This window comes from Rhodamnia argentea, chromosome 2 (genome assembly GCF_020921035.1).
Source record: "Rhodamnia argentea isolate NSW1041297 chromosome 2, ASM2092103v1, whole genome shotgun sequence".
NCBI classification, from domain to species: Eukaryota; Viridiplantae; Streptophyta; class Magnoliopsida; order Myrtales; family Myrtaceae; genus Rhodamnia; species Rhodamnia argentea.
The window spans coordinates 33435106-33452667 of NC_063151.1; the positions used below are offsets into that span (position 1 = coordinate 33435106).

Sequence of the window (17562 nt, forward strand, 5' to 3'; positions counted from 1 at the left end):
TCAAAGAACGGCTTGGCCGGAGGGCATTTTTGTCTTTTACCGTCATAAATTTTTGGTCATTAGGCAAGGGCAAGCATTACCTCACTTGTGTGTCATTTCTTACACACAATTTATATGCTTCATCGTCAACTTTTCACATTTACTATTTTGCCTCTCCCCTTTCTCCTCCTCCTTGGCGATTTAGGTCTTGGAGTTTGACTTGCCACACGACATCTCGCTCGGGCCGGTATCGCCCTCGTCCCAACATTGGTCTCGCCAACCCGGGTGTGGGTGAGGGCTACCCTCCCTAGCCCGGGCGCGGGCGGCGCCAATTCAAGCGAGGGCGAACCTCACCCAACGGTGGCATGGGCGACCCTCGCGTGAGACCGGTGATGGCTAGGGAGGGGAAGGAAAAAGGAAAACAAAAAAGAAAAAGGAATGGAAAGGAAAACAAAAAAAAGGAAAGGAAAAAAATTTAAGATAGTAAGATGAAAATGCCTTTTGACCGGACCTTTCTTCGAAAAAAAAAAAGGTATTTCAAGCCATTCCTTGAAATAATGTTAGCTCCATGCCCTTATTTGAAATTTTCCTAAAAGGCAATGTGGGTTAATTGTGAGATTGATACTAAATAAAAGACATAATAATACATTAAGTGTCAATATTTGTATATAGTGCTTACTTTGATGCTAATATTTTTTACTGGCTCATGTAAATGCCAAATCGGAGAAAAAATGATCACTTAAGTGACAACGGTGAGAGATTCCGGCCAAAAAATACATGTGGCATATATATTTAAAATACTTTAGTGCCACATCATTTATAAGTCCACGTAGTGATTTTTTTAATAAAAAAATCAGTCCACCTGAAAGTTTTATTTTAAAAAAAGTCAACGCGGCAATTTTTATTGAAAAAATTAGACTTAAAAATAAGTTAAATAGATAAATAAAAAGAAGAAAAAAGTTGCCTCTGCCAGCTTCTTTTTATTTATCTATTTAACTTATTTTTCAATTTTTTTATTTTTTAGTACAAATAAGTGAGCAAATTTTGATGTTTTTGCAGATAAAAGTGCTGAAGATTGCGTTGTTATTTCGTACATAAAAATGCTGAAGTCCCGATGCTTTTTAGTTATTTTTTAACTTTTTTTTTACTTTTTAAACTTATTTTTAAATATTGTTAATATTACATGGAATTTAAAAAAAAAATTAGCTTTTTTTTTTACTGTGGACTAGGATCCTCCAGCAAATTCCATGTAAGATTTTTGGTGAAACTCATTGGAATTGACACATAAATAATCATTTAAAAAAAAAGGTACTTAAGTGATCAAAAAAACCGACACTAAAGTAAGCATCATGCACAAATATTACCACTTGAAGAGTCCTTTTGCCCTAAATAAAAACTAAAATGATATTTTTGAAATGGCCGGTAACTTTTCATGATGAAAAATGGATAATACTATATAGCAATTCCAATAAATCTCTTTAATAGAGAGACATTGTGCATAATATAATCCCCCACACCGAGCGATAGGGATTTTGATTTTGGAGCGAACGTGCGATCTTTGTAGAGGAAGCGTGAGGCGATTGTGCTAGGAGCTGCGGCGTCGCCCCAGCCCGCATGTTGCCGGCATTCACCGGGAAGCAGGTGGTCCCCGTCGATCGCATCGCGAAGGATTCGCCACTCCTCCTAGAGGCCACCCTCTGCGGCAACTCGGAATCGGCCGTCAAATGCCTCGCCAACCCACCGGTCGACATCAACTATGTTGGGGTGATGAGCCTCAAGACCGGGAAGGCCAACGTCGTCTTGCGCGGCAAGTCCGCCGCCGAGCTCCGTGTAGAGCACGAGGAGTTCGGGACGGACATCAAGGGTATGTTCCTCGCTATAGCTTTCCTTGCTTGAGGCAAGAGCCAATGGCTGCAGTCGTAGCCGACAACTAGCCCGAGGGAGAAGAAGGAATACTAAAAAAAAAAACAAATAAATAAATAAATAAATAAAGTAATTACAAAATAAATTTTATCCGAAAAATAAAAAATAAAATTTTCTATTTTTGAAAAAATAAATAAAAATGAAAAGAAAGCAAAAAAATAATTAAAAAGAACAAATAGTTAAAAGAGAGAAGGAATGAAAAGTGTGGATAATATTTTCCTCTTCTCAAAATGAGGAAATCATTTTCCTTAGTTTTAGAAGGTTTTTTTTGTTGGCCAAAAAATATTTTCAATTGACTGTTCATTTTCCGCCCTCCAAACACCAGAAATTGAGGAAAATATTTTCCGGAAAACAAACGGAGCCTTAGTTGAAACTTGTCTAGAATCTTCCCTAAGCTCGAATCCACCTTCTTTTTGCGTTGATACCGAGCGAAACACCGCGAATGGACCCCGAATCCCCCGAACCTGTGTTAAGCTCGCGAAGCTATTTCGCGACGTCCTCGAGCTACGCCGTTAGTCAGGTAAGTTCCCTTGACTTCCTGTGATGATGTTTGATGGAGTAGATTGGCCAAATCGCATTAGAAACGGCTAAGACAAAGCTTCGTCGGAGGATAGCTTCGACCGTAGCTTGAGCGAGTAGTTTAGGCTTATTTTTGCCGTGTATTGTTTTCATGTATTTTATTCGCATGACCTGGATCCTTAATTTGCACACTTATTTTCACTGATTGTGATTGATATGTTAGATATTCCCGTCTGCATGAACTTCTAAATTTTAATACTCTCCTCACCCCAAATCATCTGCATGTAATCCTTATTAAAAAAATCATTCAACTTATGTACCGAAAGGGCGTCAATGGCAATATTGGCGTAACTAAGTCCTCGTTCCCAAATTTCTGATTCCGTATGAGTTGTGCGACTTCTCCCACTGCTCGATGAGGTTTCCAATTTACCTTACCCAAATATTGGTGGCCCCATTCCCAAATCTCTAATTCAGTATGAGTCGTGCGACTTTTCCCACCACTCAATGAGGTTTCCAATTAACTTTTTCCAAAGATTGGTGGCAACTTCGAATCATGTACATCTACGCACATGTCACCCGACCACGCACATTAAGATCGAAACCGGCTATAAATCCCACCATCGCGCTAGGTGAGGACTTGGGAGAGTTCAAGCCAATCTATAGATCACCACGGATATATAGAAATTGGCAATCACTCCTAAACCCGCTCTTTGAGGGTAGCGACACCATTCATAAGTGATTTGAGAAATTTTTTATAAATTCAATAGCTATGGAATTACAAAACCACACTCATGCATAAAAGCAATAGCCATGGCCTTACAAAACCATGCCTATTAAGGATCTATCAAAATAATATCGCAAAAAAAAAAAAAAACATGCATATGCACGTAGAAATATAACAAATTAACGCGTTGAGGGAAAGAAGATTCGAAGACGCAAATAAATTGGTGAAAGGAATCTAAATAGTTGTCGGACGATTCAAGTTTAATTTTGAAAAAGAAAATATTTGCACGACAAGTTGGTGTTGGTAATTCCTCGACAGTGTCACGGTCTTTTCGATCTTGCAATGTCGTGTTGTTATCGAATATATTAACAACAACCATGGTTTTTTCATAGCATTCTTTTATATGAAAGCCCGAGGTTGAACTATGATTAGGACGAAAGTGAACTAGAACAAAGCCATTTGAATGTCATTCGAACAGCCGTTGTTCTCTTCCCGAACCTTGTATTCAAAGAAATAAGTGGAATGGTAAGTGAGACTACCTTCATCCAATAGCGTGTTTTAAATTAATGAACATCATCAAGTCAAACAACTACCAATTAAACTTGGATTTTGCCGTCTCATCTCCTGTTCAAACATCGACGCTAGAGCCCGAAAAGTCTCATCTTTGCACATACATGTGCGGACTTTGAGCGCGATACGGCTAACAATTATCCGATGGAAACGATATGGTATCATATGTGATCGAGAATCATTGACTTTAGGCTTTCATTTTGTCTATGAAAGGACGATCACAGCGAAGTGCTATCAGAAAACTCATCTGGAACATCATGGGTCGGAGCAATGCATGTCGTCTGGTGCTTCTCCTCCTATGTGGTGAGTCTCACTGTCGCACGTACCTTGGCTTGGCGACGCCGATGCCTTCGAATCGGCGATCGTATCAAGTAAACGAACCTTCTTCGAGATAGGATGAAGAAAGTGGGAATGAAATCCTCATTAACCATCTTTGTTTCTTGATAGGTGCACTTCTGCTGGAAATGAATCCCGGGACGATGGTGATGAGCGCCGTAGCTTGTCCACTGGTCTGCTCGGATGTGGACTATATGACGTGCCCGTCCACTGGCGATGAGCACCTGAGTCCCCAGTGCAACTGCTGCCTCGCTCCGAAAGGCTGCACTCTTCACCTGGCCGACGGCACGTCAGTTTCTTGCAGTTGAAGAAACTGGAAGTCTATTCAAAATGCCATGTCCAGTACATCGGATCGGACTCTGTATCTGAAAATTGAATAAAGATCGCAAAAAATAAGTCAAGACTGCGTCTGGTCATTCACTCACTTGGGTTCTGATGATCTCTTCCTTCGCGCTTTGCTCTGTTATTTTTTGTACATGTATCCGCGTGAGGTGAGTGCAAAAGGACTCAGAGCGATTTCCATGGCCATTTCTCGGCTCTGTCCGTCGCGCATTAGAGCCGAAGACCTCGTATGGGTCGAACCTACTGATTTGTACCTTTCCCGGTAACACAATGGCTTAAGAAACTTTATTTTGACATAACTTTTCTTTGACAGTCATTGTATGTACATGGGACTGTCCGTAAACTATTCTGTTTGATACCTTTTCCGAGAAACCGGCCTCATCGGATTATACCATAACGGCATAGCAGCGTCAGGTTTTTGACTTTTGAAGATGATAAGCCAATTGGGAACTGTAGGCTACCATTTCAAAGAAGGATTACGTCTGCCGGACTCAGATTGTCATATCCTATTTAAGCTTTGAATCACTGCATTTGACTTTACACAGAACATGAATGTCCAAATTTTCCCCATAATAGACTTTAAGCACAATGTGAACGGTTGGGTTTCAATTAATAATGCAGATGGCCTATCGTGCGAGAGGATCCATTTCATCGTCAAATGCATTCTTATTTTCCCACAAGTGTAAGAACCACATGACCGTCGAGTCTCTAAAGCTGGCATGGCCTCTAGCAAATCTTGTGCCATGGTCATCCCGCTCATATTCGGTAAGCTTCGAGTCTCTCACACTCACGAATGACGATTGCGACTCCATGGTTAGATCAGTTCTGCTGCATCTCCAGCAATTTGATGGTTTAAGGATCTGACCTTCTAGCCAAAAACTTAGCATCGGAATAAAAAGTGGACCAGAGAACTAAAACAAAAGTCCTTCAAGAGATCAAAGAATCTGAAGGCGGTTCAGATTTATTATCAAACGGACACTCATTTGCCGGAAATTCGTCTCCCGTTCCTGGTCATCAGGTGCAATTCTAGTTGGCGAAAGTCACGGAGCTGCGAGGGCCCAAGTTGGTCCTCAGTATTGCTTCGGTGTTGTGTACACTGTACATGAGATGCCCGATCACGGGTGATAAGCAGCTCAGTCCCAAGTGCAACTGCCGCCGGGCTTTTGGAGGTTGCCCCCTTCACCTCCCTGACTAAAGATCTCAAGGATAACTGGGATGGAGTACCCTTTTAAGAACTATTGAAGTAGCAAATGGCCGAACAATAGCAGATCCTGAAGCGAATCCTTTCTTTCTGAAAGTTCTAGTACAATCAAAATGATTTTAGGGACATGGAGCTTAATGATGGACGAGGTCACATGTAAATCCTCCGGACATTGTGTCCGCCAATCAAGCGCAAACGAGTAAGGCTTATGTTGATCGACCCGCAAATAGGAACTTTTGCAGTTCACGCCTGGAAGCATATTTGTAGTCCAAGGTTACCGGAGAAGAAAACCAACCTCAGGATGATTCTTCGAAGTCCACCGGTTTGATGTATCTTGCTTTCTAAGTTTCAGATTCCCCTTAGGACACCCCCAACAAAAGAAGCAGCAAAATCTTTCACATTCGTTGCATGTTTCAAGTACTAATTTAGCATCAAAACATACTTGTTTATGTCATAGTTCGAAAATCACTTTCGCAGTTGAAGTTCGAATTGAGATGTGATTTTAGCTGGTGCGGTAACGATGATAACACGATCGAATATGTTTAAGAGGCATCTAGCTCGTATTAAGATTTGGCGCACAACCACAACGAAATAAAGTGTAAAAGTAAGGAAGAGAAATCGAGCAACGAAAATCCTAATTTGAAATACAATGTGTCATCCGACTCATCTCCGTCGTCCTCGAAGTACCATTTTTCACCGTTTCATTGTTTATTAAAATGTGCACAGGCGGAGACTGACCAACCGTTTCGTATTTTAATGAAAATACTATATTTAATGTTGTAAATGATATTTTCAAATTTTAGGATGACGAGGGACAAAACCCGGACTCTTCACTTAGCTTACACTAGGATTAGGATCTGAAAAAGTCAACTAAAGCTTTGACCTTTGGATGCCATTCGAACCGCCATTGTCTCTCTCTTCACGAGCCTTGAACTGTAAGAAATGATTGCAATGGTAAGACTGGACTACCTTCAGTCAGTAGCGTGCTTTGAACGAACATCATTAAATCAGACTACGACCGTTCACTTGGATTTGGCCACTCATCTCCTGTTCAAACACTGATGCACCAGCTGTCACCTCGTTGAATCCCGAAAAGTCTAAAGTTCGACGCTTGTGTACGCAGACTTCGAGCATGTTACGGCCGATAATTATGCGACGGAGACATTCATGGATCGCCATCCGATGCAGAATCATGACTTTAGATTTTCATTTTTCCCCATAAAAAGCACGACCTCGGTGAAGTGCCATCGGAAAACTCATCAGGAACATCATGGCTCGGAGCAACGCGTGTTGTCTGGTGCTTCTCCTCGTATGCGGTGAGTCTTAATATTCTTAACACGCCCGCCACTGACCTCCTCGCGCCCTTGGCTCCGCTACTATCATGCCTTCGAATCGGTGATCGCACTCTTTGTTTCTTGATAGGTGCACTTCTGCTGGATATGAATCCCGGGATGATGGCGATCAGCGCTGTAGCTTGTCCTCAGTACTGCTTGCAAGTGGACTACATGACTTGCCCGTCCACCGGCAGTGAGCACCTGAGTCCCAGGTGCAACTGCTGCCTCGCCCCGAAAGGCTGCACTCTTCACCTGACCGGAGGCGGATCAATTTCTTGCAGTTGAAGGAACCGAAAGTCTTCTCGCAACGTTACACGAAACTTTTCTGAACGATCTCTGTAACTTAATCGAACGAAGATAGCGAAAAAAATAAGTCAATATTGCGTTATCTTTTAATGTCGGCCTTCACTTGCCTTGGTTCTGTTCTGATGATATTATTTTTTTCGCGGTGCTTCGTTATGCTATTCGTTGCATGCTTACATCCGATCCTGTGAGGCGATCGTACATGGGGCTGGGGCGATTTCCCTGATCATATCTTGGCTTTGTCAATCTCAGATTTAGAGCCCCAGACCTCATATGAATCTGAAGTTGCTACTATCACCTGAAGGACTTTCAACACTTGCTCACGATTTCATGTTTCAGTTCCTCATGGCGACTTTCCGACGTATAAATAAAGGCTTCAATGGCTTGATGATATGCAGCAAATGCTTTTAAAAAGTACGTGGACAATCCAAAACTTTCAGTTGTTGTGAATTGGTTTAAAGAACCAGCATGGCTCGTAGCAGATCTGCCGCCGTGGTTCTTCTGCTAATATTCAGTAAAGCTTCAATTCTCCTACACTCACGAATCGCGCTTGCTAGTTGCTACTCCACATGATTTGATCGGTTCTGCTACACCTCCGGCAATTTGTTGGTTTGAGCCGTGGATCTGACCATCTAGCAAGAAACTTTCATCAAAATAAACAGCGGAACGGAGAATAAAGAATTGTACCTCAAAAGGATCAAAGCATCCGAAGGCGGCTCGAAAATCACATCCACGGCCGAAGTATGAACATCGATGTAATCAGCTGTGCATATATATGTGTATCTTCTCTTTAAAAGGAAATACTATTTATTTGACATATTTTCAATGGCATAAATGCACTACTAAACTTACTTTTACATGTGTAGAAGCTCTGCGAGGTCCTTTAAGAGGAAATAGTATTTACATGTTTTAAAGCAATGCGAGCTTTAAAATTTGAAGAAAAATAAAAGAGAAAAAAATAAAATTAAAAAATATTTAAAAAGGTGTGCACGGAAATCCAATTTTCCATACTGAACGATGAAAAATATTTTGCAGTCCATTTTTAGGTTCCAGCCGAACACCGAAATATATTATTTTCTTGGGAAGTAACTTCTTGGTTAACATATTTCAAAAACACATCATTATTCGCGAAAAGGACGGAACCTTAATTTTCAGTGGACAATGTTATTTTCCTCTCAGCTAAATTCCTCTTACTTCTTCTTGTTAAGCTTTCCTTTCAAATGAAAAGAAAAAAATCGATTAATTTAACTGATGCATAAATCTAATAGCCATAGCTTTACAAAACCGTAGTTATTAAGATCTGTACAAATGATCTCGCAATTATTCATATAGAAATATATAAATTAATGTATTGAGGGAGAGAAAATTGGAAGATGCTATTTAGTTCATGAAAGAAATTTAAATGGAAGTGAACTAGAGTTTCGGCATTCAGAGTTCCATTGGAGCAGCCATTGCTCTCTTCCTGAACCTTGAACTGCAAGAAACAATGGGAATGGTAAGACTACATTCAGCCAATAGCGTGTCTTGACCGAACATTATTAAGCCAAACAACTTCCAATCCCCTTGACTTGGATTTGCCATCTCTAATCTCCTGTTCAAACATTGACGCTGAAGCCCGAAAAGTCTAATCTATGTCAATATATATACAGACTTCGAGCACGATACGGCTGAAGTGGGGCTCAAGTTAGGCTGAAGTCATGCAATTGACATTAATATATGCATCTCCGAATCCGAGTCATGACTTTAGGCTTTCATTTTGGGCTATAAAAGCACGACCACTGTGAAGTGCTATCAAGAAAACTCATCAGGAACATCATGGCTCGGAGCAATGCATGTTGTCTGGTCCTTCTCCTCCTATGTGGTGAGTCTTTATTGTTACTTTCTTCGAGATTCGGTGGAAAAAGTGGCGATAAAGTCCTCGTTTTTCTCCTTTGTTTCTTGATAGGTGCACTTCTACTGGAAATGAGTCCTGGGACGATGCTGGCCAGCGCCGTAATTTGTCCACAGTACTGCTTGGATGTGGACTATATGACTTGCCCATCCACTGGCGATGAGCAACTGAGTCCTAAGTGCAACTGCTGCCTCGCTCCGAAAGGCTGCACTCTTCACCTGAAGGATGGCACCTCAGTTTCTTGCAGTTGAAGAAACTGGAAGTCTCTTCTCAAAATGCCGTGGGCATCTTATCCTGTGGAACTGTGTATCTATAATCAAATAAAGGTGGCAGAAAATAAGTGAAGACTGCGTTGTTTTCACATATTTGTCAACACTTTCAGACTACCATATGTTTCGGTTCCTCATGGCATTTTCTGACATAAAATTGAAGGCTTCAATGATGTGATAATGTACCGCAAATGTTATTTTAAAATGAACGTGTAATGTTCAAAACTCCTCTTTCACAAGCAAGAGTCAGATTCTAAAAACCAATTTAGCCGTCAAACGTGTATGACGCATCGTTTTGGGATCATCTTTTGCTTCAAGCCTTCAAATCTTGTATAGCGCGTGTAAACGTGTAAGGGTTAGTTTTCGAGTGATGCGAGATATCCCACACAGGAAAATTGACGTGGAAGGGATGAAACGGTTAATACATCCGCTTGGTTCATAACTCAACTGGCCAAGATTTTGTGTGAAGGTAGATTTTAGTGGATATGTGAATTTGCTTGGACTTAAGCTTCATCCCTAGGATGAAGTTACCAATCTATTAAGCTTCTGTTGCGTGTCCCCAAAGGAGTAAATGTACTCGAAAGAAACTACAAGATCTGGATATTTTGATCATCTCTGTCCATTGGCAAAAATGAGTAAGTCTGTTCAGACATCTCGCATCCCTCACATCTCTGTTCTGGTGTGGATTAAGCCTCTGTCCACTTTGACTACTTCGGAAGATCCTCCTCCGGAAATCCTTTGACAGCGGCCTGATAAACTTGTAGGTGACATGATCTCTTGGTTAAAGAGGAATTCAGCTTTCGAAAATGTGTTAACTTGAATTAGCAAGATAAAAGTTTCAAATGTCTTGTTGAAATATCCTCGAAACATAGTGTTCTGATGACCTTATTCTTTAGCAGCCTCTTGATTACCAACTGAAAATGCTACAACCATAAGGGTTTATCTCCCAATGAGGACCTACTGGATTGTACCTTAGCTGGTAAACTCGATGGCATAAGAAACTTTATTTTGGTTTCTTTTCTTTGATAGTCATCATATGTCCATGGTACTATCATGAACTATTATCTTGATATCTTTGCTAAGAAACTGGCCTCGTCAGATTATACTACAATGGTGTAGCACCGTCAGGTTATCGACTCTTTAAGATAACAAAACTATTGGGAAACGTTGGCTATCCTTTTAAAGGATGCTGTGTTTGAAGATTAGTTCTCCTTGACTTGGATTGCCATATCCTATTGGAGCTTTGAATCACTGCGTTTGACTTTACACAAAACATGAATGTCCAATTTCTTTATTCCCCCATAATAGACTTCTACTGCAATCTGAATAGTTAATTTTCGATAGTAGTTTGATTGGCGTATTGTGCGAGTGGAGCCATTCTGTCGTCGATGCATTCTTATTCAGTTAACTCCAGGTCTCCTACATCATGAATCCCGCTTGCTACTCCAATGTTAAGGATTTGACCGTCGAGCAAAAAACTTGTATTGAAGTAAACAGTGGAATGGAGAACTCATACAAAAGTACTTCAAGTGATCGCAGCATCTGAAGGCGATTCAAATTTCTTCTCAAGTACGCTCTCATTTACCTGAAATTTGTCTCCTGTTCCCGGTCACCAGGCGCTATTCTTGTTAGCGGAAATCATGGAGCTGTGAGTGCCCAAGTTTGTCCTCAGTATTGCTTCGATGCTGTGTACATGACATGTCCGGTTGTGGACGATAAGCAGCTCAGTCCCAAGTGCAACTGCTGCCTTGCTTTTAAAGGTTGCACCTTTCACCTCGCTGATGGGACTTCAATCACTGGCAGTTAAAAACGAAGGCTCGGCAATGTTTTAGTGCAATCATGCTTGTTCTTTGTATTGACACACTAATTAAGATCACAAGGATAACCAGGATGAAGGAGCCTTCTATGTATTATGAACGTATTCACTCAACAATGAACCAGAGACTGCTCCGGATAGCCTTAAGTACAATGGTAATCTACCTTCCCACAAACATCGAAATCTACTGATCAAAGTTCACCTCAACTGCTACAATGAACTCAAATTCTACAGATCAAGTTCGAGTAGCAATATAGGAATTGCAGATGCAAGGTGGTCAACAAGATATTCTTCCAAAGACTATCTCTCTCCTCTTTGCTCCGGGGTGAGGCCTCCCTTTCCACAATTGGGGCAGCTCTTCAGCCCAAACCCTTGACATTCAAAGCATCTGCATCGAAGCACGAAAAAAAAAATCTAGTTCTCACGGAAGATACTGATAGAAATACTGTTGACAATTCCTCCTTGGTAACAAAAGAAACTCACTTCCACCGTTCGAAAATGTTTCCATTCTTCTTGTTTTTCCCGGTTCCCTGTATAAGAGAGTTCATTAGCAGATATCCAAAAACGATTTAAGTAGTGAACAGGTGAACTATCCAGCCATGAGAAAAGTGAATCCTTTTCTGAATTTTTCCTTCAATTGATTACTATAGGAGCTTAATAACAGACGTGGTCAAATGTAAATCCTCTGGATGTTGTGTCTAAGGTTAGGGGTTATAGTCGATGTCGATTCATCATTTTTAACGTCTCTAATTCAAAACCAAACATCTAAGCGAAAATAGAGTGAGGCTTGGTTGTTGATTGGCCAGCGAATAGGACCTTTTGCTTTTTAAGTCTGGAAGCAAATATGTAGTCCAAGTTCACCTGAGAAGAAAATCAACCTCAGGAAGATTCTTCAAAGTCCATGGTTTTGATGAATCTTGCTTTCTAAGTTTCAGATTCCCCCCAGGACACTCCAACAAAGGGGCAGCAACTTTTTTCTGTCATTGTACTTTTCAAGTTCTAGTTTAGTATCAAAAGTTCCTCGTTTATGTCTTAGTTCGAAAATCACATCCACGGTTGAATTTTGAACAGAGATTTAATTAGCTGGTTCAGGATTAACAATATGGTCAAATATGTTTATGAGGCGTCTAGCTCGCCTATCAAGATGTTTCTAGCTTATTTGCTGTATTCACTTAAATCAGCTTCCCTTGAAGCCCGAGGCTGTTTTGTCTCGCCTTGTAGACACCATCTTGCGAAGGTTTTAAGTTGGTCTCTCAAGCCAACAGCATGGCATTCAGAATCTAAATAGGAGTGAAAGCAAGAGCGAGGAAAACGATCAAGACCCTCTCGAGTTTGTAACCCGCTATTTGTGCCAACTTACTGCTACCTAGTATCATATCTGTTCAAAGTAAAATGCAGAAGCTGCGAATCGATCGATGAATGGGAATCATGAAAAGAACCGAAAATAACTAAACTTGATGGAAAAAAGCAACGAATCATGAGCAGTATAATGGAAGGAAAGAGAGGAAGAGCGAAGAACTGTCCATCAATACCTTGCACCCAGGACACTCTATCGCACCTTTTCCGCTGCACGTTTTACAACTTTTGAGGATCTGCAAAGAATCATCGCACGAGTCAGACAAGACGGAACCCTTTGATCAGACTCGATCATCCACTGCCTAAACGCTTCAATGGTCTGGTCTGTTGAATCCCATGACACAAACCGGCGAAACAAGCACGTCATCAGGAGAACAAGGAGAGAGTAAGGCCCTTGCAGTGGTGAAAATGAACTAACACTGCAGATGTTAAAGGCAGAACAGCATAATTTAAAGAAAGAAAGAGAACCCGAATCTGCCTCGCATCTAATCCGTTCCTCAGACGCTAAAGGCCAGGTTCCATTCCGGTGGAAGCTTGAGTTTTGCCTCCGACATCGCGCCCGACACACACAAACCCGGAGATCTCGTCTTCTCGGGGAGCTCAACATCTTAGAACTGCAAGAACACATAGCAAAGCAAGAAAAACATACCGAGTTCAGCGAGACTCCACCGGATTTCGCAGCTGAAGTTGCTATTTGCCTCTGCTCCTTGTTAGATTTGATGAGATTGGGAGTGAGAAGGGAGGGAAGCGGTAATGGAGGAGGAAGGCGCCCACTCAGATTGATGGAAGCCGCTGATGGGAGTTTCGCCATCTTTTTGTTCTTTCTGCTTCTCCCGCCTTATCTGTCCAAGAAGTCGTTTCCTCTCTCTCTCTCTCTCGCTGATGATATAACTGACGACAGACCACACATTTCTTTTACCAGTTTCTCCGTTTAGGAGATAATTTAATATCTTATTATCATTACGAAAGAAATCATTGAATAATTATTCGCGAACCTATGTGCCAGCATTTCTAATTTATCAAATGGTAAATAAAGTTAGGTAACAAACAATTGATATCGACCGATCAACGGACGCCGAAACATCTAGACCATCGGCGCAAAATGAACTAGGGTCGATCGTTGGATCTCGGAGGATGACTTTATCGGTCTCAAATTTAATGGCAGCGGAAGCTCTGCTCTTTAATTAGAATGATCATTGACTATCTTAGCTATAACTTTCATGTGACGGTCGCCTTCACTTTTGACCACGGGAAGGTAGTTGTAGACCTTAGACGACAAGAATCGCCGGCGAGGTGGTGACGACCTTGACATGAGGTGGTGGCCAGCATTATCAGGGTTGCCATGGGCCTTTTTTTTTTTTTTTTGGGTTCCACGTGACGCTAATTAAAAGGGCAGTAAAAGCACGATTAGGGGTTTTCTAATTAGAGTATAGAGATTAATAGGGAAACAGTACCAAAAAAGTTATAAACCTATCACATTGATGCTAATTTAGTTTTAAGCCTTTCAATTGAATCAATTTAGTCATATACCTCTTTTTTCTGATACCAATTCGGTTAACTCAATCAATTAAGCCCGAAAACCATTGACGTGGATATCGAGTGTCCTACATAACATGGTCTTCATCATGACCGGATCGAACCGAATCAGACGGTTTTAAGTGGTTCTCACTAGGTAACAGTTCCAATTTCTTGGAACCGATGAGTGCCGATTCGGTGCCAAAATGTTTCAAACAAAAGAAATGCGTCAATAGAATCGATTATAGGGACCCACCCGAAAATCAAACCGCACTGCACCGATGGTTTGGCTCTCGAGTGAATCATGTAATAAGTGGGCGGTTCACGATTTGTATTTTGCATTACCGATCCTTAGTGGGCGATTCTCGATTTAAGTCGACGGTGGGAACATCCCATCCTCAAAACGATCACCCCTAAACATGGGGAGGTATATTGCAATCAATTTCTTAAAGTACGGTGCAAATTGTTTAAAAATCGAAACATCCGGGGGCCATTAGCAACAACCCTAAACTTGGGGCAATATGTTATTTGCCCCGCGCGAATTTGACCCGTACTTATCCGTCTCTTCTTTAACCGGGTCCGATTCGATTCGGATTCCGGACGGAGCAACGCCCATCGACGAACGCAAAGCATTGGAAACTACCGATCGCAGCCCCGTCCGACCTTTGCCGTAGCGGATGCTCGTCGCTTGCAATGGCGAAAACCGACCAATCCTTCGCTCACTCGTCCGCGAAAATCCATCCGTTCAACGATCCTGAGTCCGACCCCAATTCCTACTCGCTCGAGAAGTTCAGGCTCTACGAAACACGAGCGGTATCGAATTCTCGATCTCCTTTCGTTTCATGTCCTTGTTAGGTTTACTACGAATCTCTTTAGCTTCTTGCATCGATCTTAGCCGATGGACGTTGATTCTGACGAGGAATGCGTCAATGTAGAAAGCCAGGAGCAATTAGTTATTTTCAGATGATGTCCCATTTTCGATTGGGTTTTACTTCTTTGATTATCTGAGATGTTGGCGATGTTTTCTGAACTTTTTGGAGCAGAGGTACTATTTGGTTGGGAGTGATCGCCAGAAGAGGCTGTTCCGGGTGCTGAAGATCGATCGTTCTGAGCCGTCTGATCTCAACATTAGCGAAGACCCCGTCGTGTACTCTCCCCTAGAGATCAAGAACTTGCTCCAGCGGATTAGCGAGGGCAATCGCTCGATTGGCGGGCTCACGTTTGTTGGAAAGTTCTATGGGATTGCAGGTTGGTCTCTTCTTTCCACGGAGCTCTCTCTTTTGGTGGTCTTTATCGCAATCGAGTTGATTCTAATCTTGACGCTTCAGTGGGGTAACCTCTTTCTTCTTTTGGGTATTCAGGGTGCATCAAATTTTTGGAGTCGTACTACTTAATTCTTGTTACCAAGCGTAGGCAAATTGGATGCGTATGTGGCCATGCAGTTTATAGCATAGATGAGAGCCAACTGATAACTATTCCACATAGCTCTGTTCAGAGTGATTTAGCGACTTCTAAGACAGAGCTGAGGTACTTTCTTGTGTGATTTAACATTTCTTTTTGGCCAGCTGTGATTTACTTGCTCGTTTATCTTCCTTGCATTGGTTTTGCATATACTATTGGCCAGCTGTGATTTAGTCCTTTTTTCTAGTTCTGCTTTTCACTTCAGTGTCTGAAGGTTTGAGCTGTCAATATGATGGCTCGAGTTCAAATTCGATTCGCTTTGCTGCATTTCTACTTTCACTGATTAAAAATGTATAAACTCATAACTTGTACTTTATGGTTGCTGCAGGTACAAAAAACTTTTATCCAGCGTGGACTTGACAAAAGATTTTTACTATAGCTACACATACCCCATAATGCAAAGTTTGCAAAAAAATGTGTCGTTGAGTGGTGAGGAAAGGACGCCATATGATAATATGTTTGTTTGGAATGCCTATTTAACGAAAGCCATACGGTCAAGATGCCATAATACCATTTGGACAATTGCACTCGTTCATGGGCATTTTAAGCAGGTCTCTCTCTCTCTCTCTCTCTCACATCCTTTTCTTGTATGAATATGCATCTTGTTTCCTTTAAAGCATGCTACATGGAGACACAAATGTCCAAATGGTTAAGTGCATGGAGGTTCTTTTCCCTTTTTTTTCCCAGATCCTGACAGACAGTCTTTGCTACTGCTGTCTCTTGATGAAGAAACATGGGGATCTCATACATGGGTCTGATGCATTCTTGGTGCAAATCCCTGATTTCTTTTATCTAATCCAACAATTCTGAATCTAATAGAACACTGACACTGTTCATGTGCTTTGTTTGTGATGGTGTTTGCCTTTCTGAACTTACGCACCTTGGAATTTTTTTTTTGTATGCTTTTTTTGTCCTTGTATATTATTTGTCTTATGAATTTGAAAGCTCTCTTGTCTGATCTGTTGATCTTATGGCTTGAAAGGAGTAGAAGGAATAGGCTTGGAGTTGACCCAATTAGTGTTGGTAGAGTCATCATCTTAACCAGCTTGCATCTCTTCGCAGGCAATGTTTGTTCCAATATGATTTTGTAAATAGCAATTGATGAAAGAAACAATTTGTGTCAATCTAGATGATCTTAGAGGCCAGTCTAGGTACTAAGTTATCGGTTGTGTGGAACTCCTTAAAGATAACTTTTCACTTGTACGAGTAGCTTCCATTATTTTGTCGTGATTTCTACCATTTCACCCAAACCCATTTGTTTAGTACCTTATGGGTGACACCATTGTTCTATGCTTCTGTTGAATTTAGCATACAAGAGCATTGTATTGCTTTCTTTTTCCCCAGAAAAGATTCTCTGTTTGTGTCAACTTTAACTTTGTAAGATTTTTTGCTGTTATATCCGCTTCTTGCACTCTTGTGATCATGTCCATCACCTCATAATGACAGATTAGGCTTTCAATTTTTGGAAGGGATTTTAGTGCATCACTTATCTCTAGACGATCACGACACTTTGCTGGGACACGGTATGTTGCTTTATCCTTTTTATTCAGTGGCTTCGTTGGCACAATGTTTGATTCTTTACTAGTTTTGGTCATAACTAGAAAGTCTAGTTTCTTCTTTTTTTAATATGAGCAGTCAATATGTGAAATCGAATCTGTCTATTTCCTCGCAAGATATTTATTCTCACAGAAGAGTTTCTACCTCTGTGTTACTGATAAAAATACCTTTGTGTCTCCTGTTTTATAAATTAATTGGTATGCAAGCATTACATGCAGTTTTGACAGCGATTAAATATTATGGGATGGCGCGGGAATAGGATGAATGTATTAATTGAATCTTGGAACTATATTGGCTTAATGATGATCAGTCTCTTACTTGATTGAACTTTAGGCCTGAGTTGGGTATTTTGTGGCACTGGATAATGTTATCATGGAGGGTTTAGTTGTCTTCCATTGAAGAAGAGATTAGTTGAGAGTCAGGAACCATGACCTGATGTATAACTACCGACAATGCTGGGCCTTAT

The 17562-nt window shown here is 41.1% G+C and overlaps 4 protein-coding genes and 1 long non-coding RNA gene across 9 annotated transcripts in view; 3 read left to right on the plus strand and 2 right to left on the minus strand.

The window, feature by feature from the left end:
• Positions 1-17562, minus strand: part of LOC125313865 — a 23422-nt gene continuing 5860 nt past the window's right edge. Inside the window, exons 2-3 of the long non-coding RNA XR_007197546.1 lie at positions 17138-17145; positions 1-11 (exon numbers count right to left, since the gene is read on the minus strand). This is a non-coding gene — a long non-coding RNA (uncharacterized LOC125313865). The remainder of the gene's footprint in view (positions 12-17137; positions 17146-17562) is intronic.
• Positions 6763-7253, plus strand: LOC115739837 (proteinase inhibitor PSI-1.2). The gene is made up of 2 exons (XM_030673131.2): positions 6763-6910; positions 7017-7253. Exons 1-2 carry the CDS (start codon positions 6865-6867, stop codon positions 7211-7213), a joined length of 243 nt encoding a protein of 80 aa, XP_030528991.1. The 5' UTR covers positions 6763-6864; the 3' UTR covers positions 7214-7253.
• LOC115739851 (proteinase inhibitor PSI-1.2-like) lies at positions 9032-9374 on the plus strand. The gene is made up of 2 exons (XM_048274684.1): positions 9032-9092; positions 9177-9374. The coding sequence occupies exons 1-2, from the start codon at positions 9047-9049 to the stop codon at positions 9371-9373; spliced, it is 243 nt and encodes an 80-aa protein (XP_048130641.1). The 5' UTR covers positions 9032-9046; the 3' UTR covers position 9374.
• Positions 11346-13443, minus strand: LOC115739826 (protein PHOTOSYSTEM I ASSEMBLY 2, chloroplastic). Its single transcript, XM_030673112.2, has 4 exons — positions 13213-13443; positions 12740-12799; positions 11691-11737; positions 11346-11595 (listed from the first exon to the last, which is right to left on the minus strand). Exons 1-4 carry the CDS (start codon positions 13372-13374, stop codon positions 11508-11510), a joined length of 357 nt encoding a protein of 118 aa, XP_030528972.1. The 5' UTR covers positions 13375-13443; the 3' UTR covers positions 11346-11507.
• The window catches only part of LOC115737773 (phosphatidylinositol-3-phosphatase SAC1), a 13405-nt gene continuing 10487 nt past the window's right edge, over positions 14645-17562 (plus strand). For 2 of the 5 annotated variants that reach the window (XM_048274680.1, XM_048274681.1), the window contains exons 1-5: positions 14646-14891; positions 15122-15326; positions 15440-15605; positions 15868-16090; positions 16986-17062. In XM_048274680.1, coding sequence (XP_048130637.1) covers positions 14772-14891; positions 15122-15326; positions 15440-15605; positions 15868-16090; positions 16986-17062 — 791 coding nt within the window. In that variant the 5' untranslated portion in view covers positions 14646-14771. Of the gene's footprint in view, positions 14892-15121; positions 15327-15439; positions 15606-15867; positions 16091-16985; positions 17063-17562 lie in introns of all 5 variants that reach the window. The other 3 variants (XM_030670111.2, XM_030670120.2, XM_048274682.1) reach the window with 2 other exon arrangements.